This window comes from Plecotus auritus (genome assembly GCF_963455305.1).
Source record: "Plecotus auritus genome assembly, chromosome: 8".
In the NCBI taxonomy this organism is placed as follows: domain Eukaryota; kingdom Metazoa; phylum Chordata; class Mammalia; order Chiroptera; family Vespertilionidae; genus Plecotus; species Plecotus auritus.
In genome coordinates this window covers 27,373,164-27,400,079 of record NC_137782.1, presented here as the reverse complement: position 1 = coordinate 27,400,079, position 26,916 = coordinate 27,373,164, and the positions used below count along the sequence as shown (strand labels likewise).

The window sequence follows — 26,916 nt, the reverse complement described above, 5'->3', positions numbered from 1 at the left end:
AATGTCTAGCACATAGTAGGTGCTTAATTAATACTTATTGAATGAATGACATTTAGACTTTTGATTGATGTTCATAATAACAAAATACAATGACTTCAAACAGGTTTAATTATTCAATATTTCTTGAACCCCTACTATGTTCCAGGCTCTGGGAATGCAGCCAGAAACAATTTGAACTCCTTGTTCTCATGGGGTTTAACCCAGTGGGGAATAATAGCAAATGACAAGCCATGTTGTAAAGGAAATAACTCAGGGGGAGTCCATACAGAACAAGTGATAGAGCGTTGAGGAAGGCTACGTTTCATCAGATTAGGTGATCGTCAGATTAGGCCCCTCTGAGGAGGTGACATTTGAGTTGAGACCTGAATAAGAATGAATCAGCCACTATGATAGGAAGATGGGAAAGGCAGAGGGAGCAGTCACTGCAAAGAACTTGTATTCAAAAAGCAGAAAAAGGTCACAGAGATGGTATTGCACAATGATTGAGAGCACAGCAGACAGGACATGGGTCAAAGAACTGGGCAGGACCTGGCCATTTATGTAAGTGCCCAGCTCTATGCTCAACACACAGCAAGCCCTTAATAACTGGGTGGATGACTACAATCAATATATAATGCATAGTTTACCATAAATTGTTATTTGCTTATTAAAAATGGGCTGTAGGGGAGTAGCAGTGTGTATCAGCTCTACCATGCACTGGCTGTGTGACCTTGGACAAACGCCTCAATCTCTCTGGGCCTCAGTTTTCTCATCTGTCCAATGGGCCTATCTAGTAGGGAATGAAAAGAAATGGTAGTCAAATCATCAATCGACTGTGGAAGTTCTTTAAGATTTCCCTCCCACATTCTACTTCCTTTTCCGTGACAGGGGGAAGACACAAAAGAAGGAAGTTCGTGGTGCAGCCTGGGGGCCATTTTCCTCCTGCAGTTCTAAGCCACCAGGTAGCGGACTCGTGTCTTGTGGACTCTCCTCCCTCTAAGAAGTTCTTCTCCAAGTGAGAAAAGTAATAGTTAACTATTACAATGGAACAATTGCTCCAGAACCTAATGACACAAAACAACTACTTACTATGCTCACAGATTATGTGGGTCAAAAATTTGGACAGGGCAGTAGGGGGATGTCTTATCTCTGATCTATCACATCTGGGGCCTCCGCTGGGTGTGGCTGGGGTGGGGCTGGAATCATCTGAAGCTGATTCACTCATTCACCAGTTCCTCGCCGCCAGCTGTTTGTCAGGAGCCTTGGTTTCTCTCTCTGTGTGTGTTTTTTTTCTGGTTTACTTTGAACATCAAATATGGTGGCTGTTTCAAAGGCGAGAGTCTCAAGGGTGAAGGAACCAGGTAGAGGCTGTACCCTTTTTAGAGCTCAGCCTTGGAAACGTCTAGCATCCATCTGCGTGTTCTATTAGTAGGCTCATCACAAGCCCTCACCCACTTTCAAGTAAGAGGTGGAGACAGAGACACGCCCTCCACTCCCCACCCTCTTCCCGCCGCTGAGTAGAAAGAGTGTTAATCGCACTGCGTGGAGCATGTGGGACGCACATCTAGGAAGGGGACATGCAGACAGAATAACGATTGTTGTCCATTGTTGAACACTTACGTGCTACACCCTTGCCTGTTAATTCTCCCAATTACTTACATTCTATTATCATTCCTTTTTCAGAAAGGAAGCTGAGGCCCATTGGAATGAAACCTCTTGCCTTGGGTTGCCACAATAAGCAAGCAGCATGGCCAGAACTTGAATGTTGCTTTGTCTAATGCAGCGTGATTATTAGACGGATTAAATGAGATCGTACATGTACAGTGCTGGAAACAGTGCCTGGTACATAATACAGTATATATTCTTGCTATATTAACAATCTTCTTATTATTACTTTGGAGCCACACCAGATTGAAACCTCTGGTCTAATACTAAGTATTGTACTCTTAGTCTCTTAGCCGGTTCCAGAGACTCTGGGGAACGGGCCAGAGTTTCTGTAATGTCAGCTGGTCCAAAGCCCCAGGAATAGTTTTCCAGTTTGGAATACCCCATCCTCCCACTCCCAGGCCTCAAATGTCCAAAGTGCTCCCCGTGGGGCCACTCCCTCATCCAATGCCGTCTGACGCTAACCTAACTAACTAAACCTTTGATGAAACCGGTTATTGGGCTGGTTCAAGGTCAGGCCCCCAGTCTGAAAGGACATGGGAGAAAGTTTCATCACAGCCTGCAAGGTCCATTGGGAAATAACTTGCCCTAGGCGTTCCTGGAATCCTGGGAGCATGACCCAGCTAGGAGGGGAGCACCGTACCCCTTTCTGGGTCTTTCTCTTGCCACCTCTCAGCTTGCCAGGTTTCGGATCTTTGCATCCAACTTTTGGATTTTGCTGTGACTGGGTACTCTTTGCACTATGAGTTACTTAATATTTTTCTTGGAGTTGTTTTACGTTATAAACTTAAATAGGTTTAACTTAAAGTGGGGATTTTAAAAAAATAAATCATGGGCTTTAAAAAATACAAAAATCACTTGCTCTAAGTCAAAAGTAATTATACGAATATAAATAAAATAAAATCAATCATTACTGTCCAATGTTGTCCAACGTCTCTGGCTCTAAACCCTTCCCTGGCTGTTACAAAGAGAGCTGATCAAGTGCTGAGGTGTATAGGGATACTATCACCCAACTGAGACTCTCTCCATGCTGCAATAAAGAGTTAAGAAAATTGGCACAGGGAATAATTTTATGGGATTAAATGTTACTATTTAAATGCCGTGTAGTACAACATAAAATAATGTGTATTTCTTCACTGGTGTACTTCTCACACCATGAGAAATATTCCACCATCTCACTAGATCCCGGCAACAGCTTCTTTCTCTCCAGGCCTCATCAGACTATCAGTAAGACCTGCCAACTCTGTTGCCAACACATATCAAGAATTGAATAATTTCTCACCACGCCTGCCACTACTACTCTGGTTTCAACCACTATCATCTCAGCCCAAGGGATCTTTTAAATGAAAAGCACATCCACTAGAATAACTCATAAGGAGCGTTTACAAAACACAGCTAGTGTTGTACTGAACGGCGAAAGACTGGATGCTTCCTAAGATTGTGAACCATACAAGAATGTCCCTTCTCACACCCTTATTCAACCACAGTGACTGAGGTTCTAGCAAGTGCAGTCGGCAAGAGAAGTAAATAAAGGGCATACAGATCAGAAAGGAAGAAATAAAACTGTCTTTATTGTAGACAGCATGACTGTCTGTGTAGGAAGTCCCAAGGATTTGACAAAACAAACGTCTTAGAACTTATAAGTAAACTAGAGGCCTGAATTATTATTGGAAGAGCTTGTTGCATGAATTCGTGCACAGATGGGATCCCTCGGGGTGGCCTGCCGGGATCGAGCCCCAGATCATGCCCCCAGCCTCGCAGCCTCCTCTGGCACCCCACCTTGGCCTGGCATCGCCCCCTCACCTGCTCCAACATCCTGCCTGTGGGGCGATCATTCGGGGCTGGGCCCCCTGCCTGGCTCCCTCAGCACCTGGGAGCGGGGCGGCCGCCCCACCACCCACCGCCACAGCTGCTGGTTGCAGTCTGAGGGGCAATCGGTCGGCCAATGCCTGCCATGTTCTGTGCCGTCCCCTGGTGGTGAGCACACATCATAGCAAGCGGTCAAACTCCCGGTCGAACGGCCACCCAAGGGGACAGTTTGCACATTAGGCTTTTATTATTTAGGATTGAGCAGGGTTGCAAGATGCAAGATAAACATACAAAATTCAATTTTATTTCTGTATACTAGCAGTGAGCATATAGACACTGAAAAAGCAGAATACCATTTATATTGCTCAAAAATGTAACACATGTAAATCTAACAAAATATGAATAGGCATTTTAGGCTAAAACTGCAAAATGCTGATCAAGGAAATCAAAGAAGATCTAAATAAATTGAGAAACATACCATGCTCATGGACTAGATGAGTCAGTATAGTAAAGATGTAAATTCTCTCCATATTGATATACAAGCTTCATGTAATTCCTACCACCAAAATCTCAACAAGAATTTTTGTAGATACAAACAAATTATTCTAAAGATTTACATGGCCCTAACCAGTTTGGCTCAGTGGATAGAGCGTCGGCCTGCAGACTGAAGGGTCCCAGGTTCGATTCCGGTCAAGGGCATGTACCTTGGTTGCGGGCACATCCCCAGGAGGGGCTGTGCAAGAGGCAGCTGATCGATGTTTCTCTCTCATCGATGGTTCAAACTCTCTATCTTTCTCCCTTCCTCTCTGTAAAAAAATCAATAAAATATATTCAAAAAAATAAATATTTACATGAAAATTCAAAGGAACTACAATACCTGAAATATTTTTTTTCACCTGGAAACAATTTATTATTAAATGAATTAAGCCCTAAATCCATCAAGCAAAAGAATCTAATACACTCATGGTTAAGATTAAATAATACATAGGCACATGTATGCCCTGACTAACAAAAACAGCCCCTGGTAAAAGTCCCAGTACTCAGGAAAGATTTAAAAATAAATGTCCTGTGCATTTAATGTTGCCTGTAACCCAATCTCCTTTGATCCTTATATGAGAAGGTTAAGACTGACACAATTACAACTTGGAAAGGGGAGAGGTAGAGAAAATAAAAACCTGGAAATTACAGGGACTGGGAAGTAATCCAATTAACAGCAGCATTGAAAATATGGAATCTTACAACAAAATGAATGTCAATTTGGAAAATTAATGTCTATGGGCATTTTCTTCCCCAAATAGGGAGAAGAGTGAATGTGGAAAATTAGATTTTTTTTTCCAGTATTCCTAGAACCAAAGGCAACCATATATCTGGAGCTATTAAACTCTCCAGTGCTTGAATATCAACAAGCTCTTCCAATAATAATTTTCTTAATATTTTAAATTAAAAAAAAATGGAAACAACCTTGCAATAGCCAATAAATGCAAATTCTTATTAATCAACCTCTATTTCTTAGTCTATGAAAAGGGGTAAAGAATTGTGCCCTTTTTAAAGATACAGATAATTTGCCCATTGTGCAAATGAAGCTCACCTGGTCTCAGCAGGAGGCACCTGCCCAGGGCAGTCAGCAAGGCAACCAACACCGAATTTCTGCTGCCAGTCATTCAGTTTGAAGTGCCTTCTCAGTTGGAATGAGCTGAGCCAGGACACTGAAGACTACCTAGCAGGCTGGTAAACAAAGCCCATGCCATAGAGGCAAAGGGCCTTCAGACCCGATGAAGAGCTGGCAGACCTGTTCTTTTCTTATCTCTGCTGTTCTCCAGAGAAAGATTCCTCTAAGGTGAGCCAAGTTCAGCGGCTCATTTTAACCTAGAGCTGCTCTAGGAGGGATAAGCCATCTAACCGGATTCTGCTAACTTGGTTCTCATCCCAACAGCACTCTGCGCCCCCTGCTTGGGAAGTCCCTAGGGAAGCAGATGGAGCTAATTAGAAGGACAGCCCATCAAAGGCAACGCAGGTATTGTACTAGCTGCATATAAAGGACTTCCCACAACTGTGGCAGAAGCCACAGAAGAAATACTTTCCCCACAGAGGGTTCCCCAGTCCTTGTCCTCTTTAACTCTGCCCTCCTTTCTTTCTTTCAAAATACACTTTTATTGATTTCAGGGAGGCAGAGAGGGGGAGAGAGATAGAAACATCAATGATGAGAATCATTGATCCGCTGCCTCCTGCATGCCCCCCTCCTGGGGATCGAGCCCCACAACCCCGGCCTGTGCCTTGACCGGGAATTGAACCGTGACCTCCTGGTCCATGCCGGTTGGGTTGCCCTCCTTTCTTTAGCTTTCTGCCCCGACAACCTCAGCCTGTCTTCACCATGTTTCTTCTCCCAGATGCCAAGTATTTCTCTTCAGCTTACTTTGGAGGAAGGCTTATTTTGATGATTTACCCAACTAACCATGAAATCAGGTCAGTTGGGGCAGAGGGGAAACTAAGCAAACAATCCTCTATGACTGAAAAACAGCTGCTGGCCTTTTAACTTCCCGAGGTGCTTGGCCCAGCTGTGCTGTCTAATCGGGGCCATCCTCATCCACTGTCAGAGTCGGTCGTGTTCTTCGGCTCAGCCTCTGGCCCTGCAGGCAGAAGGCTTGTGACCCTGTGGAGGCGTCTCCGATCTCCTCTGTGAGCCGTTCTTCCTCTCTTCCACCCTCAGCTGGGTCTCCACAGCAGTCACAGGCCTGCGGTTCAGCAGCTGGAGTGTTTCAGCTTTGGTCAGTTTGTGGCTTTCCATTGCTGTGAGAAATTCCCTGACCACCGCCGGGCTCTGGCGACTGCACGGTGCTCTGATATGTATTTAAACATCTTGGCTTACCTCTGTCTCTGTGACGTTTCTCAGTGAGCCACAGCAGCCCCACCCAGGTTTTCTCCTGTTGCTTTTCCTTAAAATAAATTTTCAAGAAAGAATAAAATGGGAGGTGTCAGTCTCCCCGATTTAAAGACGATATCTTGCAGTCATGAAGACGACGTGGTCTTGGTAAAGAGATAGACAATTAGATCAATGGAACAGAATAGAGAATCCAGACACAGATCTAGCACATATGCCTGACTGATTTTTGATGGAAGTACAAAAGTAAGTCAACGGAGTGAAGAAAACTTGTAGAACAAATGATGCTGCAGCAATTGGTCCATGACAGGAAAAAGAAGAAAATGAAGAAAAAACAAAATCCTCAGCCTAAGTCTCACTCCTCAAGTAAAAATGAACATATGAACTTTAATATAAGCAAAATTACAAATTATCAAACGTCTAGGAAAAAAGAAGTGAGAAAATCTTCAGGATCCAGGGCTATGCAAAGATTTTTACTCCAAAAGCATGATCCCCCCTCAACCTCTCAAAAAAAAAACACCAAAAAACCAATAAATTTGATTCCACCAAAATCACAAATGTTTGCTCTGTGAAAGGCTGTTAAGAGGATGATGAGATTGAGAGAAAATCTTTGCAAACCTCATCTCTGGTAAAGGACTGCTGTCTAGAATAAAGTACTCTCAAAATGCAACAGCAGAAAACACACAGTTCGGTTAGATTGAACATGGGCAAACGACAAGAAGAGGTAATTCACCAAAGAGGCTATGCAGATGGCAAGGAGGGTCACAGAAAGATGCAACATCACCAGCCATTAGGAAAATGCGGATTAAAACCACAATGCACCCCTATCAGAAAGGCTGAAATAAAACCAGTGACACCACCCACCACACGCTGACAAGGGCGTGGAGAAACTGGATCACTGATGGAAATGCACAGTGGTACACACACTGCGGGGAACAGCTGGGCAGCTTCTTAAACAACGAAGGATGCAAGTACCACACACCCAGCAATTGTACTCCCCTGCGTTTATCCAAGGGGAGGAAAGGCCTCCTCCAAGCGCCATCCACCTGGGGGGGAATCAGAAAAACAGTATCGATGGCTGTGGCAGCCACACAATAGTTCTCCCCGAGGGCTTGCTCTGTGCCAGGCACTGTGCTAAGGCCATGATGGACAGTATCTCAGTTACACCACCCCGCAGACCGATGCTCCAGCCCACGCAGCTAGCACGTGGCAGCGCCTGGATCGGAACCCTGGTAATACTAGTAAATACTTGAGTTCTCACGCTGTCATTATCGCACGGTTCACAGGGGAATCAACACTGGCGAGGAAGATGAAGACAGCTGCCCAGGGCCACAGAACTGGAAAGCCGGCAGGCTTACACCCGAGGCCAAGCTGCCTGCAGGGTTGGAGTCCCGTTGCTTAGTTATTGCCTGACTTTTCCTAACGTTTCCCGGCCCCTTTCATCCAGTCCCCGGCTGGGGGTGGGGGCTGGCAGCGTCCTGTTTCGCCCAGAAGTGTACGGAGAAGGCGGAGTTCCCTCCCTAGACCCTCCCCCAGCCTTTAAGCGGGCGCGTGGGCCCGGAGTCGCCAGTTCGGGGCTGGCCGGCTCCCCCACCCACGCGGTCGCACAGATGGCGGTGCTGGCGGTCTTGGCCAAGAAGGTGTGGTGCAGCCGGCGCCTGCTGGTGCTGCTCCTCACGCCGCTGCTGCTGCTGCCGGTGGTGTTCGCCCTCCCGCCCAAGGTAACGCCCCTCCGCCCGCCAGCCTGCAGTCCCGCCTCCCAGGCAGCGCCATCCGCAGGACCCCCTCTTCCTCAGCTCAGAGGCCGGGACGCTGAGGTGCTAATCTAGACAGACGCCCCTCTACTCTCTCCTTCTCCTGCTGCTGTGAACGCCCCTAACTCCTTCCCCCCTTTCCCAGCTGCTCCTCGGCGCCTGAGTCCCACCAGCTTTCTGGATCTTCTCACTTGTACCGAACGATTTCTCCTTATTGAGCGCTAAGCACAAGCTTGGTGCTGTCACACATTTCACCTGGTAATGACAATGAGCACTTAATGACAAGCTGTGTGACCGGGGCAAGTCAGTTAACCTCTCCGAGTTTAACGCCTCTGGGGGAAATGATAGGGCCAATCCGTAGGGTTGTAGTGACTCTTGAATGAGGCAATGCAGTCATACACATAACCATGTTCTGATGGCATACGATGGTGGTCCCGTAAGATTATCATGGAGCTGCGAAAATTCCCACTGCCTAAGTGACATGTAGCCATCCTGACGGAACAAATCACAAGCCACGTTTGACAAACACTTACTAGGAGCAAGGTGCGGCGCTAAGCTTTGCCTTACAGGTTTCATCTCATCGAATCCTTTTCTCAAATTAAAATATTTGTATTTTTTAATTACAGTAGACATATACTATGATACTAGTTTCAGGTGTACAACCCAGCAATTAGATATTTGTGTGGCTTATGAACCTATCACCGTGATAAATCTGTACCCATCCTCACGTGTTTGTGGTGATGCAGGTGTAAACGAGCCGACTGCACTGCCAAGTCCCATACAAGTGCAGCACATGCCATTATGTACGCAACGTGATACTTGATAATAAACCACGATGCTACCGGTTTGCGCATTTACTGCTGTCGATGTAAGAAATGCGCAAACCTGTAGAGAACTTTTTAATTGAATTTATTGGGGTGACCTTGGCTTGCAAAACCATACAGGTTTCAAGTGTACAACTCAATAAAACATCTGCACACCGTATCGTGCTCCCATCACCCCAAGCAAAGTCTCTTTCCATCCCCATTTCTTCCTCTCTTTGTCTACCTCCATCTACCCTACCCCCTTTCCCTCCGGCTATTGCCACACTGTTGCCTGTGTCTATGTGTTATGCATATCCTGTATGTTTTTTGACTAATCCCTTCACACTTTTTCATCCAGTTCCTCCACCCTCCTCCCCTACCACAGCTGCTAGTCTGTCCCATGTATCTATGTTTCTGTTTCTATTTTGTTCATCCGTTTATTTTATTCATTAGATTTCAGATACAAGTGAGGTAGTATGGTGTTTTTCTTTCTCTGACTAGCTTATTTCACATAGCATAGTAATCTCCAGGTCCAGCCATGCTGTTGCAAAGGGTATGATTTCCCTCTTTTGTTTTTGGTTGTGTAGTATTACATAGAGAATTTTTATGAGTTTATTTGAGCCAAACTGACGACAATTGCCGGGAAGCAGAATCTCAACAGATTGAGAAATGGTCTTCTTACAGTTTATTTTGTAGATTGGAACCAAAGGAGGAGATGTGAGCGGGTTACATAAAATTCATTTGGTGGTAGATTGGGGAGGTGGGAGAGAGCAAAGTGGGGAAGTCTCTGAGATTGGACAGAGATGGAGAGACACATACTACACTGGTGGCTATGGGATAGTTAACAGTTAACATTGATAGCACAGAGAAGGTATTTGGAGAATAAGATAACAGGAGGGTTCTGTGGTCCCATGGTCTGGTGGGAAATTAGGCCCTGAGGGGTCTGGAAAAGCGGGGATTACACATTCCAAAGACATCTTATCAGATATGCAAAGAGACAGCAAACAGGTTCACTTGAGGTAAAAGTGACCTTAGCCAAGGGAGCTGCATGCTGAGGACTTGGCTTCCTGCTGTGACTCGCTTTTAGTTAGCATTTTTGTGTTAGACCACCTTATGGGGTTACTTTCAGTCTGAGGGTGTAAGCCTCCATGCAGGCCTCCCCTGAGCTGGTCAGGTTTAGTATGTGGCGCCATTTTTGTCCATACTAGACTATACTTTTTATTGCTGTTTTGGAGTGTACTTTTTCTACTTGTAAAAAGAAGTTTGCACCCTGGCCAGGTGGCTCAGTGGGTTGGAGTGTCGTTCTGTACACCAAAAGGTTGTGGGTTCGATCCCGGTTGGGGTGTGTAGGGGAGGCAACCAATTGATGTTTTTCTCTGACATCGATGTTTCTCTCTTTCTGTCTTTTTCTCACTCGCTCTCTCAAATCAATAAGGAAACATCCTCGGGGGAGGATAAAAAAAAGAAGTTTGCTCTAAACAATAAGCTGTATTGATTTGATTTCCATGTGCTTGATTTAACCTGGTATTGTCTGGTACTGTTCCATGTCACCTAGGTATGTAGTAAGCTATACCACCTCGGTTTGTATAAGTGACTCTGGGATGTTTGCCCAATGATGAAACTGCCTGAAGACGCATTGCTCAGAAAATATCCCCATTGTTAATGGTGCATGACTTATATATAAATCTCTTAGAACTGAGCCTGGTATACAGTAAGTGCCTAATAATATACTGGTGGATTTTAATCCAGGAGCCTTGCATGATGGGGACAGCCAAGTTTAACAAACACTGGCTAGGAGCAAGGTGCAGCGCTAAGCTTTGCCTTCCATGCTTCATGTCATTTAATCCTTTCTTTTATTAAAATACGTTTTATCTTTCAATTACAGTTGACATACAATATTACACTAGTTTCAGGTGTACAACCCAGTGATTACACATTTATATAACTTATGAAGTGATCACCCTGATAAATGCAGTGCCCATCTGCCACCACACATACATAGTTATTACAATACTAGAGGCCTGGTGCAGGAGATTCGTGCACTTGGGGGGTCTCTCAGCCCGCCCTGTGCCCTCTCGCAGTCCGGGAGCCCTCAGGGGATGTCTGACTGACAGAGGGGAGCAGGCCTAAGCCAGCAGTTGGACATCCTTAGCAATGCTGCGAAGGCAGGAGAGGCTCCTGCCACTGCCGCTGCGTTCACCAGTGAGCCCGGCTTCTGGCTGAGCAGCGCCCCCCCTGTGGGAGCGCACTGACCACCAGGGGGCAGCTCCAGCATTAAGCGTCTGCCTCCTGGTGGTCAGTGCATGTCATAGCAACCGGTCATTCCACCGTTTGGTCTATTTGCATATTAGCCTTTTATTATATAGTATTATTGACTGCTAGAGGCCTGGTGCACAGATTTGTGCACCAGTGGGGTCCCTTGGCCTGGCCTACAGAGATTGGGCCAAAACCGCCTCTCCAACATCCCCCGAGGGGCCCTGGATTGCAAGAGAGTGCAGGCCAGGCTGAGGGACCCCACTGGCGCATGAATCCGTGTACCAGGCCTCTAGTATCCATATAAGATCTTTGGTTAATCTCTTCCTGCCCTTCCCCCGCTTCCCTCTGAGATTCATCAGTCTGTTCCATGTTTCCATGCCTGTGGTTTCTGCTCCTGCATTGAGCATCTGCCCCCTGGTGGTCAGTGCGCGTCATAGCTACCGGTCAGCCGGTCAGCTGGTCACTTAAGCTTTTATATAGAGAGATATTCCCTATGTTGTACTTTATATCCCCATGACTATTCTGTAACTACCAATTGGTACTTCTTAATCTCTTCACCTTTAGATGCCCCTCACAGAGGTGGGGGGTTATTTACCCCATTTTCCAGAGAAGAAAAGTGAGGCTCAGAGAGATGAAGTGACTTGCTCAGAATCACACAGCAAGTAGCTGAGTGGGGGTTCAGTCCCTAGCTTCTCAGAATCCAGAACCCAAGCTGTTTTCAGACTCTCCAAGAAAGTCTTGAAAATCAAAGGAGATCCAGGTTGATGTTAAGAGTGTTGGATGAAAATCACCATCAATGGGGACTGTATGGAGATGGTACCTTAGGTCCCTATGGGGCCCCTCACCTGTGCCCAGTCCATCTGAAGCATCATGGGAGGGCACTAAGTTGTTTCACCATCCCTTAATGAGATATTAAATGTTCATAAAAGTAATGAGAGGGTGTGATTTAGTGGTGTGTTACCCAGCACCCACCAACAGAGACCAGGGGAGCTGGGACGGGTGTTCAGAGAGAGAGCTACCTAGAGGAAGGGTCCCTCCTTAGGCCTGGGGAGTGAGGAGGTGATACTAGGCGATGCCAAGGAGATCCAGAGCCAATACTCAGGAAAGCCCTTTAGTGTGGAATTATCCAACTAGACTTTCCAATTAGACTTCCTTGACATAGAAAAGAAAAACAATAAATGCTGGAAAGGATTTAGGTCACTTTTTCAAAAAGCATTCCATCCTAGGCCACTTGCTGACCTCAGGACCTTGGGCCAACTTCCTTTCTTCATTGGCTCTCACTTTTCTTGTCTGTAAAAGGGGGCGATCACCTTATCCGTTACAAGAACTGAGATGAGAGGGTTGAGAGAGGAAGTTGCCTGCCTGGTAGAAGGATGGATGGGTCTGCTATGTCCTAGGCCCGTGGTCGGCAAACTGCGGCTTGCGAGCCACATGCGGCTCTTTGGCCCCTTGAGTGTGGCTCTTCCACAAAATACCACGGCCTGGGCGAGTCTATTTTGAAGAAGTGGCGTTAGAAGAAGTTTAAGTTTAAAAAATTTGGCTCTCAAAAGAAATTTCAATCGTTGTACTGTTGATATTTGGCTCTGTTGACTAATGAGTTTGTCGACCACTGTCCTAGGCGGAGCTCCAAGGAAGAAGAGATGAAACACACGGGGTCTCTCTCCTCAGCAGAGGGTTCTGGAAGCTTCTCTCTCTCTCTCTACTTTGCCCTCTAGCAAGATCTGTGAACCCAGAGGCAGATCCAGGTGTTATGGGGTCTGAAGTGTGTAGTGTTTGAGGGGCTCTATTTAAGAAAAAGCATACGGATTTACACATGCAAGATTGAGTATGGGGTTTGGGAAGGAGGTGTGAAGCTTAAAACTTCATTAGCTGTGCATTGAATCTGCTTTCCTGTGAACCCCAGAATGCATGGGAAACAGAAATGCCTTTAACCCCTGCCATGGTGGTAGCCAGATGAGCAAGATGTCTTACTGAGTGCTTGACTCTTACTATGTGCCAGGCACCATGCTAAGAGCTTTGCAGGCATTGTCCTATAACCAGGGAGGCAGCTGCTGTTAGCATGGCTATTGAACGCGTGAGCAAATGGAAGCTCAGCAAGGTTAGGCAACTTGCCCAAGGTCACACAGCCTATACAAGGCCAAGAATGCAAGGTCGGTACTTCCTTTTTCTCTTCCTTTTAAAATTAAATTGATTGGGGTGACATTGGTTAATAGGACCATATAGCTTTCAGATGTGGGTTTCTATGTTACAAGATCTGTATCTTGCACTGTGTGCCCACTGCCCCGAGTCAAATAAATCTTCTCTTGTCACCAAATATTAGGGTCCCCTTTACCCCTCCTTCCCTCTGGCAACCGCCACACTGCTGTCTGTGTTCACGAGTTTCAGTTTTATATCCCACATATGAGTGAAATCATATGGTTCTTAGCTTTTTCTGACCGACTTATTTCCCTTAGCATAGTATTCTCAAGGTCCCCCCATCTCATTGCAAATGGCAGAATTTCAGCCTTTCTTATGGCCGAGTAGTATTCCATTGTGTATATATATACCACATCTTCTTTTTCCAGTCCTCTATCACAGGACACTTTGGTTATTTCCATGTCTTGGTTACCGTGAATAATGCTGCAATGAACGTAGGGGTGCATATATCTTTGTGAATACATGTTTTCAAGTTTTTCGGGTATATAGCCAAGAGAGGGATTGCTGGGTCATGTGGTAGCTCTAGTCTTAATTTTTTTGAGGAATTGTCAGACTGCTTTCCATAGTGATTGTACCAGTCTACATTCCCACCAGCAGTGAATAGAGGGTTCTCTTTTTCCCCACAACCTCTCCAACACTTGTTGCTTGTCGTGTTGATAATGGCCACTCTAACAGGTGAGAGGTGGTATCTCATTGTAGTTTTGATTTGCATTTCCTAATTGCTAGTGAGGTTCAACATCTTTTCATATATCTATTAGCTGTTTGTATGTCTTCTTGGAAGAGGTGTACTTTCAGGTCCTCTGCCCACTTTTTGATTGGGTTATTCGTTTGTTTGGTGTTGAGTTTTATGAGTTCTTTATATATTTTGGAAATTAAACCTTTATTGAACTACTGTTTGCAAATATCATGTCCCATCTGTTTGGCTGCCTTTTTGTTTTGTAAGAAATAGAATGAGAAACTGTCAGATTTGTATGGAACCACAAAAGACCCCAAGTAGCCAAAACAATCCTGAGAAAAAATGAATGAAGCCGGAGGTATCATGTGACCTGACTTCAAATTATACTACAGAGCTATGATAATCAAAACAGCATGATAAAGTGATGAACAAAATAGAAAAAACAAACAACAACAAACACCCAGCATGGTATTGGCAGAGAAACAGATGCAGAGATCAATGGAACAGAATAGAGAGCCCAGCTATAAAACCACATGTACTAGTACATGGTCAGATGATTTTCAACAAAGGAGCCAGAAACACACAATGGAGTAAAGATAATTTCTGCAATAAATGGTCCTGGGAAAACTGGAAAGCCACATGCAAACAAATGAAACTGGATTACAGTTTGTCCCCATGTACAAAAATTAATTCAAAATGGATCAAAGACCTAAACATAAGACCTAAAATAATAAGTTACATAGAAGAAAACATAGGCACCAAACTTATGGAGCTTGGTCATAGAGAACATTTTATGGACTTGACCCTAAAGGCAAGGGAAGTAGAGGCAAAAATAAATGAATGGGACTATTTATCAAACTAAAAGCTTCTGCACAGGGTCTGTACTTCTAGTCACTGCATTTTATCCTCTTCCTTTAGTTACAAATGAATGAAAACCTCCCCTGGTTCCTACAGGACCCTCTGGTGGCCCTAGACTTCACTACCTTTTACGTGGCTGACAAACGTACAAGGGGCAAGTCTGGCCTTTTGGGAGGTCTTAGCCTCCTTCAAAATCTCTATCAGCATACGTCAAGCATGTCAAACTCAAAGGCTAACACGGGCCAAATAAACAAGGTTTAAGTTTATGTGGGCCGCAAAAAAACAAAAGCTTTAATTTTCATAGAAATGTAGGTTTATTTCAATAGAGACATGCTGAATACAAAGGGCTGGAATAAATGAGTAATCGTTAACATAAAATAATAGAGCATTTTAATAAAAATTAATATTTTTTCTTGAACATTAACTTACCAGACACTGAATAACTGCACAAATTAATAAGCGTCACACAAATAAACCTATTTTTCTTATTCTCCAAAAGCAAAATATTTTCTGTTGTGCACATCAAACAAGTCAGTGCAAGACTAATGACGTGACAATGGGTTGCTAAAATATTCGCTGCTAGTATTAGTGGGGAGAGATGGTGCGCCTGCGCGTAAGGCACATAAGGGAAATGAGTGCAACACGATTATAGTAATCAGTCATTAGCGAGCGTTGTAGTTTGTTATTAATAATTATATGCTACAGGATATTGTAAAAATTAAGTTACTAAATTTTTATTAAAATGTTTCTTACATACCGTTATATTGGCTGGGCCACAAAAATATTCGTTGTGGGATGCATGTGGCCCGTGGGCCGTGAGTTTGACATGCTTGGCATACTTAATAAATATAGACATTTATCACTATTATATTTTTGGAGTTAATAACTGACATGTTTCTCAATCTAATGCACAATGTGAACAAAAGCATCCTTAGAGAACATTGCTGTTTTTATTGATCTGTGACATACATTTAGAACAAACAGAGTGGATTTGCTAGGTAAACACAGCTTCAAGACAATCTGGGTAATCTTAACCACCGTTAACTTCTCCAAACAAAGTCTGGTGCTTTGACAAAAATATGCTGGCTGTGCACATGCAGCTTCAAGGCAAGTGTCCTCAACGCCCGCCCCCACTCCCAACATCAGATTGCCGCTTCTAAGCTTCTCTCACATAGAAATTCTGGAAGCACCCAGGCAGGTTGTACTGCACACATATGGGTTCCCAAAAACTTTTGCAGAATTGCAGATATCAGATCAGCAAAGAAGTTTGAGACGCTCCGGTATTTGCCCTAGGCCCCTAGTTGGGTCTGTACTACCACCCCTATAAAGACCCACATCCCAAAACAAGTCTGCTGGTAGCCAGCCTTGATACCTTTGCACAAGTTAGGAGAAGGGGCTCTTCCTCAGGCGGATCGAGCCCCACACTAGGGTGCGTGGTTCTTATTTGGGTTTTCCAGCTGGATGACGTCTCCAGGCCACTGTTGCTCTGAGGTCCTAGGAGTCTGATGGGTCGAATGGGTTGGTTCTCATGCACCTGTCCCCTGGTGACTGGTGAGCTGGTCTGCAGGGAGGCTGGGGTTAATCTGAAGGGCAGATGGGTGGGGGAGGACCTATTCTTACATTATGTCTTCCTGGCTCTGAACGCTGTCTGCAGGGACAAAAAGGAGTGGGATGCACTTCTGGAATGCAGTGGTTGAAGTTTCCAGCACCATTAGGGTTCCGGCTCTTGCTATGAAGAGTGCCAGAGGCTTAGGAAGTCAGGACGCTGCTGGAGGGATCGCCTCAGCCTTCCAAAAATGGCCATCCTGGCAGTGGAGGTTTGGGGACTGGCCTTGGACAGCTAGTAGGGACAGATGAGACTCTTAATGCAGGCTTGCAAATAAATACCAGCCCTGTGTGTTTGCAGAGAAATATTGCCCCCTTTCCCTAATAATAATCTACACATAAAAGCCTTGGGGACTATCAGGCCAGCAGGGGAGGGCAGTTAGGGGCAATCAGGCTGGCAGGGGAGCAGTTAGGTGTCAATAAGGCTGGCAGGAGAGCGGTTAGGGGGCAATCAGGCTGGCAGGCAGAAGTGGCTAAGGGTAATCAGGCAGGTAGGCAGGTGAGCGGTTAGGTACCAGTGGTCCTGGATTGTCAGGTGCCTACAGGATCGGGCCTAAACTGGCAGTTGGACATTCCTCGACGGGGTGCAGGCCGGGCTGAGGGGACACCCCCCCCCCCCCCCGCACCCGTGCACGAATTTCGTGCACTAGGCCACTAGTAATAATAATAACTTTTGATTTTTCCCCCATTTACCTTATGCTATTTTACATTCCTTTCACATTTTATTTCATTTACTCTTCACATAAGCCATAAGAAGCAGGAATAATGATTACCTTCATTTTTACAAATGAGGTGAGTGAGGCACAGGGAAGTTAGGTAATGTTCCTGAAGTCACACAGCTATTAAATATTACTTCAATCAGTTCTCCTCTGCTCAGGATCCTAGGTTTTGGCAGACAGGGTGGGCAAGGTTCTGAGACACCCTTGAGTCTTCCCCTAAAAAAATTTCCCTGGAAACAGCAAGAAAACAACAAGTCCAGCCTTGTGGATTGAGCACCTTCTGGCCAGATACTGCCTCGTGCTTGTAACTTGTATCATCTCTTTGAACCCCAGAGAGCTCGGACAAGGAATTTGTCCACATGCACCCCCCAAAATGGTGTGGGGTCTGATTTGGTTTCCATCACCCAAATACCACTCACAGCATTTTTGCCAGATCCTCCTACCACTTAATTACCCATTCCTATCACTCACCTATTTTTTACATTAATGCCTTTTTGCCCCCCACCTTAAAAAAACAAAAACATAAATACAATGACTTCGAAAAAATAGGTTATCACGGGATCATGTACGTAAAATAAGGATCACGAATGACTAACAGAAGAAAACTAGCAGTGCATAAGTAAATATTGTGCTGGTTAATTCTGGCTCCACACAGCCGATGCAGCCTGCTTGAAGCTGAGGGCCTGAGACCTGCCCTTTCTTTGTTATAAAGGGCGGGAAGTGATCGAGAGAGGTGTTCAAGACAAGCTGGTACCAAACAGAGACTTTTTTTTTGGAGGGAAATTGAAGGAAGAATCAGAAAGGGAGTAACCTTGATGTTCTTTACTGTCCTTCTATGAGTGGTCGTGCAGGAGGCAGCAGCTCAATGATTCTCTGTCATCATTGATATTTTTATCTCTCTCTCCCTCTCCCTTCCTTTCTGGAAAAAAAAAATGTATATATATATAAAATAAAGATCTTGCCCTGGTGGTTCTCGGTGGTTAGGGCATCGGCCAGCACATCTAAGGGTCATGGGTTCGATTCCTGGTCAAAGGCACGTACCTGAGTTGCACGTTCATTCCCGGCCCTAGTCAGGGCATGTATGGGAGGCAACCAATCAATGTGAAGGTTATTCTGATTATCCGGTGGACCTACCATAACCTGTACAAGAGGGAGGCATGGAGGTCAGAGTCGGAAGGGAAGGCAGCCTCTAGAAGCTGGAAGGCCAGGGATGATCTCTTCCAGAGCCTCCAGAAGGAGCCAACTGCAAGGACCCCTTGACTTCAGCCCAGTGAGAAGGATGCAGACTTCCGGCCTGTGAAACTGTGGGAGAATAGCTTTGAGTTCTTTCGGTTCTTCAAGCCTGCCAAGCTTGGGGCTGCCTCAGGGCCTTTGCATTTCCTGTCTGCCCGGAATGAGCTGGATCCTTCTGGTCATTCAGGTTTCAGCTCCAATGGTACTTCCTCTGAGGAGTGCTCCCTTCTCAGGAACACTTGCCCTCCTTACCCACAAAACCCTTTGTAAAACATCCTCCTGCTTTATTCCCTTCGTGGCTCATCCCAATCGGAAATGATTGCCATTTGTTCGTTGTCTGCCTCCTCCACTCCGCTGTGAGCAATTTAAGGGCCGGGCCCAGCATCCCCAGTGCCTAGGACAGCATCTGACCCACAGTCAGCATTCAGTAAATAAGTGAAGGAATGAATTTGAACTTGAACCCAGGTAGCTCTGATTTCAGAAGACATGAACTTCTTAAAACCCTAGACGACTATCAATTCATATGGGAGCTCTGAGCTGGAACCAGTGTTCCCAGCCCTTTCGTTTTTCAGCTGGGAAGACTGAAGCCCGGAGCACAGGGGGCCTTCCCCAGTCTCCAAAGCCAGGTGGTCCCACAACCCTCACCTGTGCCCCCACCATGCTGTGACCCATCGCTCCCACAGACCCCTTGGCCTCGGAGTGGCTCCTCTGAGGTCCTGCCAACTTTCCGCTTTCTCAGAGCTCCTGCCAGGCGTGTAAACAGGCCAACGTGATTCCCCGTGATGCGGCAGGGACCAAGATCATGTTTCCTGACCGGGCTCAACAGGACAGTGCCCTCTGGACTGATGAGTAGCATTTTCTGACACCCCAGACCCTGAAGACACAAAGTCAGCACCCTCGCTAGGCTCGACAAGCCACACACGTGTGCCCGAACCACTCTCTCCAGCTGAAGTCCACGGGAAGAGACAAAAAGCCACACGGCCTTCTGGCAAGTCATTGCCCTTCCCCAGCCTCCATTTCCCCACTACAAAGTGGGCAGATATGGGAGTGCCTGAGGCCTAGTAGGTGCTCCATAAAAAATGGTGGCGGCTGCTGTTATCTGCAAAATAGGAGCACCAGTCTCCTGGCTCTGTCTACCTGAACCTGGAATTCGCAGGGGGAAAGGCAGTCAATGGGCATGAACCTGTGCCAGCGGGGTGTGGGCACTGATACCCAGAACAGAACGTGATCCCAGATGGATAAAGACGCTGGGAAAGGGCTGGGGAGGCCAGCAGATCTGAGGTGCTTTGAACCCTGCCAGCCAGCCCACTGCCCAGTCCCCTTGGCTCGACTCTCCCTCGGGGATCCTCATCAGCAGTCTGGGCTACAAAAGGGAATTTCATTTCAACAGAATGAAGCTCTCCTGTAGGAATGTGCTGGTCCCTGGGAAGCGGCAGGAAGTGAATTCAAGAGTGTTGGTGTCCTGGGCCACATGCCTTATCCATGCCCTCTCCTCCTCCCGCAACAGCCCTCCTAAGAGCCATAGTCAGCACCTCTCTGTGCTTATGAAGTGTTGGGCAGGGTTCAAAACACCTCTGATCTGCTTGCTGGCTCATTTATGCTCACCGCGGCTCCGTGGGGCAAGCGCTGTTATTACCCACATCCACAGGCGAGGAAACTGAGGCACAGAGTGGCTTAGTGACAGAGCTTGAAAGTGGCAGAGCTGGGATTCAAACCCTGACATTCCAGCTCCGGAGTTTGTGCTCTCACCGTGCTGTGGACACAGGGGTGATGCACCCATTTTACATGCGAGGAGGCTGAGACTCAAAGAGGGGAAGCCACTTGCCCAGCACCTCACAGCCACTGAATGAGCGGCAGGGCCGGCACCGGAGCCGAGGTCTGCCTTGTGGAAAGCCCATGCTCCACGCTTCGGTGGAGGCTGGATGGGCCGGGGACCTCAAGGAAGGCTTCTCGGGGGAGAGACTTGGCATTCTGGCGCTGTTTGGAAGTCTCGGGGCGGTCTCTGAAGACAGGAACTAACGGGTGGTTAAGCATGATGAACAGGAGCTTGGGTTTGGCTGCTTGGGTTCAAACTCTGGCTTTGTAACATGCTGTGTGACCTCAGGCCAGTTACTTAACCTCTCTGTGCCTCAGTTTCCTCATCTGAAAATGGGTCTGATAATAATCGATGATGCTCGTAGAGGGCTGAACAAATGTTGGCTGCCTTCACGGACAAATCGCCTACTGTGTTCTGAGCTCTGGGAAGCGCCTTCCATCAGTGGTTTCCAAGCATTGTGCCCCCCGGGGACCTGGGCCGATGTCTGGAGATATTTTTTATGGTCACAATTGGCAGGAGGAGGGAGGTTCTACTGGTATCTAGTGGGAAGAGGCTGGGGCTGCTGCTAAACACCCCACAACAAAAGGGCCAGCGCCACCACAAGGAGTTATCCAGCCGCAGATGTCAGTGGGGCCGAGGCCGAGAACCCCTGTCCTAAACGCATTCGTTCCCTCGCTTCCCCCAACAAGGCTGTGAGGCACGGTCAGGTCCCACTTCCTGTCAAGGAAACTGTGGCCCAGGAGGGAGATGCTTGTGTCCGGGCTCACAGCCTGGCAGAAGGCTTCCAGGGTGGAGAGGATTTGGAAACGGGGGGCATTTCAGGCAAGACAAACCACCCTGGCCTCCCAGCTGGGCTCAGACACCAGCGTTGGGCTCCGCTGGACAGAGCTGGCCGCCCCCTCTGCCCTCTGGGCTTGTAGTGGGCGGGGACAGTGTCTGTCCCTTGCGTGAGAGACGTCACTAGAGCTCATGTTCTGCTGCCACTCACAGCCCCAATTGGATTGTCCCCTCCATTTCACATGGGGATTTCACATGGGCTCGCTAGCACCTTTCTCCGGAGGTCTGGAGGTGAGGGAGAGAGAGAAGGACAATTCTTCCTGCTCCTTTTAACCACGTCCTGCCCCTCTCTGCTGGCCCCTGGACTTCTCTGGAAAGGGCTAGGACTCAGCCAAACTCCTCATGGCGCCCGAGCGGAGTGTTGGCAGAGTCCAAACACCCGCAGTGCAAGCAGTTTTCTGAGACGTGAGTCTTGGGAATATGGCCTGCTGTGCTCACACCAGGACTAGACTCCGGGGTGTCCAGGCCTGGTGGAGCCTGGCAGGGGGCTGATGCAACCTAACACCGGCTTTGGGGGTGTCAGGGAGACTGAGGCCTGTTCTGAGAGGGCCATCTCACCCCCGCGAACCGGCCATCCACCCGGGAGACCTGGCTTGGTTTCCTGCTCCTGATCTTTTTCCGCTGTGGGACCTAGACCTCCCCTGGAAGAGGGGTCTGCCCAGAGTAACTTTCTGAGCGGGAAGGCGCAGAAGGGTGAGCGTATGAACCTTAGTACCGGACTTCCTGGATTCCAGTCTTGCTCTCCCACTTCCTGGCTGTGTGACCTTGGGCAAGCTACTTAACCTCTCTGTGCCTCAGTTTCCTCCTCTATAATATGAGGACACTGATAGGACCTACCTCACAGGGGTGTTGTGAAGATTGGCTCATAGACCGAAAATACTTCGGTCTGTGCCTGGTATATATGAGGCACTGGGTCAATGTTTGCTGTTAGTATTGTCAGTAGTAGTAGTAGTAACATTGTTATTTGCATTACACTTGAGCCCATGGATCCAGGGGTCTAGAAGGGCTTTATAGGGGATGGAACTTGTCTCTGAGTCCTCTTGGCAACCTCCCTTCACTTGTTGTGTAGGTTCTTTTGTTCTCTGAGCCTCCCTTTCCTCTCCTATAAAATGGAAGGAAGGTCATGCTGAAGAGTTGCTGGGAAGGTTAAATGAGATAGTGCTTATTCAGAGAATAACCTCAGTGGAAGTTCCCTTGCCATTCTTATTCTTGGCCTGAAGCCTGGAGCCCCAGAGGCCTGAGAAGTGAGGGATTGTGGGTACTGGAAAGTCTTTGTCAGGTCAGGTCTCAGGAGCAGGGCCCACTTCCCTGTTACTAACCAGCCGTATCAGCTCCCGGGTTGCCTGCAGCAGGGCCAGCTGGACCAGAGTGGGGGAGGGATGATGATAAACAGAGAATTGAAAGCATAAGGGCAGGGCAGACCCCCCAGGCCCCGGGAGAAGTTAGGTAGAGTGGTAGGCACCCAGGGATGTGGCTTCAGCTGACCCAGGATGAACCCCGGCTTGACCAAGAACTTGCTCTGTGAGTGGGAGCGAGGCACTTCCCTTGCCAGCCCCGGTTTCCGCCTCTGTCTCATGGGCCTACCCACCTCATGGCGGCTGCGAGGAGCCAGGGGAACCAAGCGCTTTGTGAGCAGTGAAGTGTCCTGCGAAGAGCAAAGTAATAGGTATCTTGTCCATGTTGTTCACCAGGGTGCCCAGCGCCTGGCACATACTAGGTGCTTAATAAATATTCTCAGAATGAATCCAGAATCACATGGATATTTCTTCAGTGTTTGCTGCAGGTATTGTCCGAAGTAGTTAGTACGTCCAGTCAAAAATTAATTGAGCACCTATGCCACTCCCTTTACTATTCTCGGGGAACATGGCAGGGTACCAAATAGTCACAAGTCCTTATGGTATCTAGGGGGAGACATTAAAAACAAACAACTATGGTGTCGGGTGATGATACATGCCAGAGAGAAAAAAACAGAGAAGGGGAGGGGAGTCAGGAATGGGATAGTGCAATTCTAGAGTCAGGAGATTTCCTGGGAAGGGAAGCTTTGAATAAATACTTGAAGGGGTGACATTTAACTTGAAGGAGGTCAGGAAGGAGCCCTGAGCACATACAAAGGAAGAGCATCAGGCAGGGTACTGCCTGAGGTGGGTGTGTAGCAGGTGTTCAAAAAAAAAAAAAAAGGAAAGAAAGAAAGAAAGAAAGAAAGAAAGAAAGAAAGAAAGAAAGAAGAAAAGAAAAGAAAAGAAAAGAAAAGAAAAGAGAAAAGAAAAGAAAACATCCAAGATCTTCCTGGGTACTCATGACGGCCCCTCTTGATCACCTCTGGTCCTCGGATCACAGAGAAACTAAGTCAAAGAGCCTTGAAGAGATGTAAAGGCAGATCCCACCCCTATGCCTGTGGACTGGATTTCATTTCAACCAGAGAAAGGCCTCCAAAGGTGTGGGGGGCTGTCAGGAGCAGGGGGAAGTGGAGAAGCCCTGAGTGGGGCTTTAAATGCACCCCCTCCCACCCCCTAATGGGACTGAAATGCCCTTTGGAAGGGACACTGGGGTCCAGAGAGGGGAAGGAGCTGTCCAAGGTCACACAGTGAGTTGGCCTTTTTTTTTTTGGCCTCTTTTTCTGAACAACTTGTTTTGTCCTCCTGGGCCTGAGCCAGGCTGCAGGGGGCTCCTGCATCCGGTGGGGCTCCCACCCAGCCCCACCCACCTGTCTGGCTCAGGAATGATTAGTGAGGTCTGGGCAGCTGTGGCATGTGAGCCACCCCGGGAACACTTTTAATGAGTGGCCCCGAGAACTTGAAGTTGTGCTTGAAGTTGTACATCATCTGCTAATGAGTCCAGCGGACTAACACACTCCAGTCCAGAGGAAAGGGGGGAGGATAGGGGTGACTGGACTCAGAGGTCTTCTGGGCCAAGTCACCCTCTCTACTTTCTCCTCTTCCCCCCTGGAGTCTTAGGCCCTAATGGGTACAGGTGGCATTGAACTGCTTTCTCGGAGTGTTTTCAGGGTAGGGGGAGCCCTGGTTGGCAGTCAGAGACCAGACTCCGGGATTGCCCCAATTATTTCCCTCTGAGCCACCCTGGGCTAGTTTCTGGCTCCTCCCTCCATGCCTCAGTCTCCTCGTCCGGAAAGTGGGCATGCTGCAGTCAGCTCTGCTCCTCTGGGAGACTGAACAGACCAGAGGGGATGCAAAGGGGCCTGGAAAGTGCTTTTCTGTTGAGTGTCTGTCCTTTCATTTCCTTTGATCGGCGAGCTCATGCAGGCCAAAGGCATGGCTTGGTGCCCGGCCAGTGTAAGCCCTCAGTAAAAGGTAGCTTTCTTATTCTCACTGCCATTCCTATGAGAGCAGTGTGACCTTGCATAAGTCACTCAAGCTCTCTGAGCCATGGTCACTGAGCCGCATGTAAACGGGGGACAGCAGTCACAGCTGCCTCATGGGGCTGTGGGTGGGGTTTAACAAGGGAATCCATGGGAACCATGCCTGCTACGTAATAAGTGCTCAATGCGTGCAAATGCTGGCATTGCTCTGAGGCAAGGAGGACCATTTGCTTGTGTGGGGAGAAGCCCCCAGAATCACAGGGCTTTCAAAGAAGGGCCCGTACACATTCCCTTTGCTGTCCCTCCCAGCTCTCTCAGGATGCTGTAATATGCATCCTAGCTTAGGGATGAGACACAGAGGCTCAGAAAGGGCACCGGTCTGTCCAAAGCTTGCAGCTTGTGAGTGGTAGACTGTGTGACTCCTAGGGGCCTTGTCACCTGAGCCGCAGCTGGACGCATTTAACTCTCTTTTTTCTTTTTTTTAAGTTTTTTTTTTTTTTTAAAGAGAGGAAGGTAAAGGGAGAGAGAGGGATAGAAACATCAATGATGAGAGAGAATCATTGATCGGCTGCCTTATCCCGGGCCCACAACCCAGGCATGTGCCCTGACCCGGAATCAAACGGTGACCTCCTGGTTTATAGGTCAACACTCAACCTCTGAGCCACACCGGCCAGGCAGAGGTTGAAATTCCTATCGTCATTATCACCATCTCCATTTTACAGATGAGGAAACGGAGGCACAGCCTTACGTCACTTACTCCAGGAAGCGACAGAGGCAGGATTTGAACCCAGGCACTCTGGCACTGGCTGCCAAGCTTGTACCTCTGCTTCTTGGCATAGGGTCCAGGCTTCAGCCCCTTCTCCTAGCTCCCTGTCCCCTGATCCCAACAGCTTCTGCCTCTCCGGCGCTGGCCATCTTCCTGGTGCAGTCCCACCCTGGGGACGGTGACGCCGTCATCCCTCAGTTACCCATGAGCAAACTGAGGCTCCGAGCGGGGGAGCCATCTGCCCAAGGTCACTCACACCAGAAATGGGGCCTGAGCCATGATGCTTCCAACCCTGGTGACCCCAGAGGCTTTGACCCTGAGTGATACCAGCCCTAGGCTGAGGGTGGCGAGGGGATACTGAGCTGTTTAAGGCATGGCTTCTGCCTTCCTAGAGTTCAAAGTTCAGGGCTTCCCATAGGTCTCTAGTGGGCAGCTTCCCCCAGTCCTGCTCCCCAAAGAGCCTGGCATGGAGTCACCGGGCCTGCCGAGAGCCTGGGTGCAGCCCAGTGCCTGACAAATATGCCTGCTGCTGCCCATCAGGGAGCTGGCTGGGGGGCCGGGGGCGGGAGGAAGGATGGTAGTGGATAAAGTCTCCAGGTCAGGGCTCAGAGAACAGACCACTTCTCTTTCTGTCCTGAGTGAGTGAAGGGGGCAAGCTTGGGGCAATGGGAAGAAAGATGCCTTGTGTCTGCCTGGAAGTCATTCCCCAGCTCAAAAATTAACTGCCTGATAAAGCATTTTCTTCTCCCGCGATCCCCCCCACCCCCCTCACCTCATGTGCTTTGCCTGCAGACTTTAATCCCTGTGGTAATGGACCGGCTAAGCCCGAGAAGCTGGGATTTCTTTGGTGGGAGTGGGGGATTATGGGCTTCCTATAAGAAATGTCTGGGTTGGGTTGCATGAATAGGGCTGCTCAGGGACTGTGGGAACCTTCCTTTCTTGCTCCCAACCAGGGCCAGGACTCGAGTAAGCCCAGTGAGGCACCCAGGGAGCAGTTCAAGGTGGGTTCATTGTCAGGGTTGTGCACCTGCCTTCCCCTGGTCTCAGCCCTGCTACCAACTCCTGCTGCACAGTGGGCTTCAAGGGCAAGCAAGTCCTTACCTCTGACCCACGGCGTGACCTCAGGCAAGCCACTTTCCCTCTCTGGGCAGCCATTGTCCAAGGGGTTAGATCAGACAGGATTTCTCAGCCTCGGCACTATTGACATTGACACTATTGGGAAAGAATAATTCTCCATGTGGGGCTGTCCTGGGCACTTCAGGAAGTTTAGTAGCATCCCTGGCCTCTATCCACTAGATTTGCCCCCTCTAATCATGACTACCAAAAATGTCCCCAGGCACATGTCCCCGGGGGACAAAATCACCCCCTGTTGAGAACCATGGGATTAAATGATCTCAGATTTATTCTGGTTGTCATATTTTAAGGTTTTCTTTTTTAAGATTTAAGAAGAGTGTTTAAGAAATTGAACTTGAATTATTAATAACAAAGTACATTAATATATGATTAGTAATAATTTATCCAGCCTGGCCGGCATGGCACAGTGGTTGAGCATCGACCTACGAACCAGGAGGTCAAGGTTCGATTCCCAGTCAGAGCACATGCCTGGTTTGCAGGCTTGATCCCCATGCAGGAGGTAGACAATCAATGATTCTCTCTCATCACTTACGTTTCTATCTCAGTCCCTCTCCCTTCCTCTCTGAAATCAATAAAAATATATTTTTTAAAATAATAATTCACCCAACATAATAAC

The 26,916-nt window shown here is 47.7% G+C and overlaps 1 protein-coding gene across 6 annotated transcripts in view; it reads left to right on the top strand.

Moving 5' to 3' along the window:
- The first annotated feature begins 6,010 nt into the window (after positions 1-6,010).
- The window catches only part of SLC13A3 (solute carrier family 13 member 3), a 68,190-nt gene continuing 47,284 nt past the window's right edge, over positions 6,011-26,916 (top strand). For 4 of the 6 annotated variants that reach the window (XM_080686230.1, XM_080686229.1, XM_080686233.1 and 1 more), the window contains exon 1: positions 7,872-8,052. In XM_080686230.1, coding sequence (XP_080542356.1) covers positions 7,942-8,052 — 111 coding nt within the window. In that variant the 5' untranslated portion in view covers positions 7,872-7,941. Of the gene's footprint in view, positions 6,219-7,871; positions 8,053-26,916 lie in introns of those variants that run through there. The other 2 variants (XM_080686232.1, XM_080686234.1) reach the window with 2 other exon arrangements.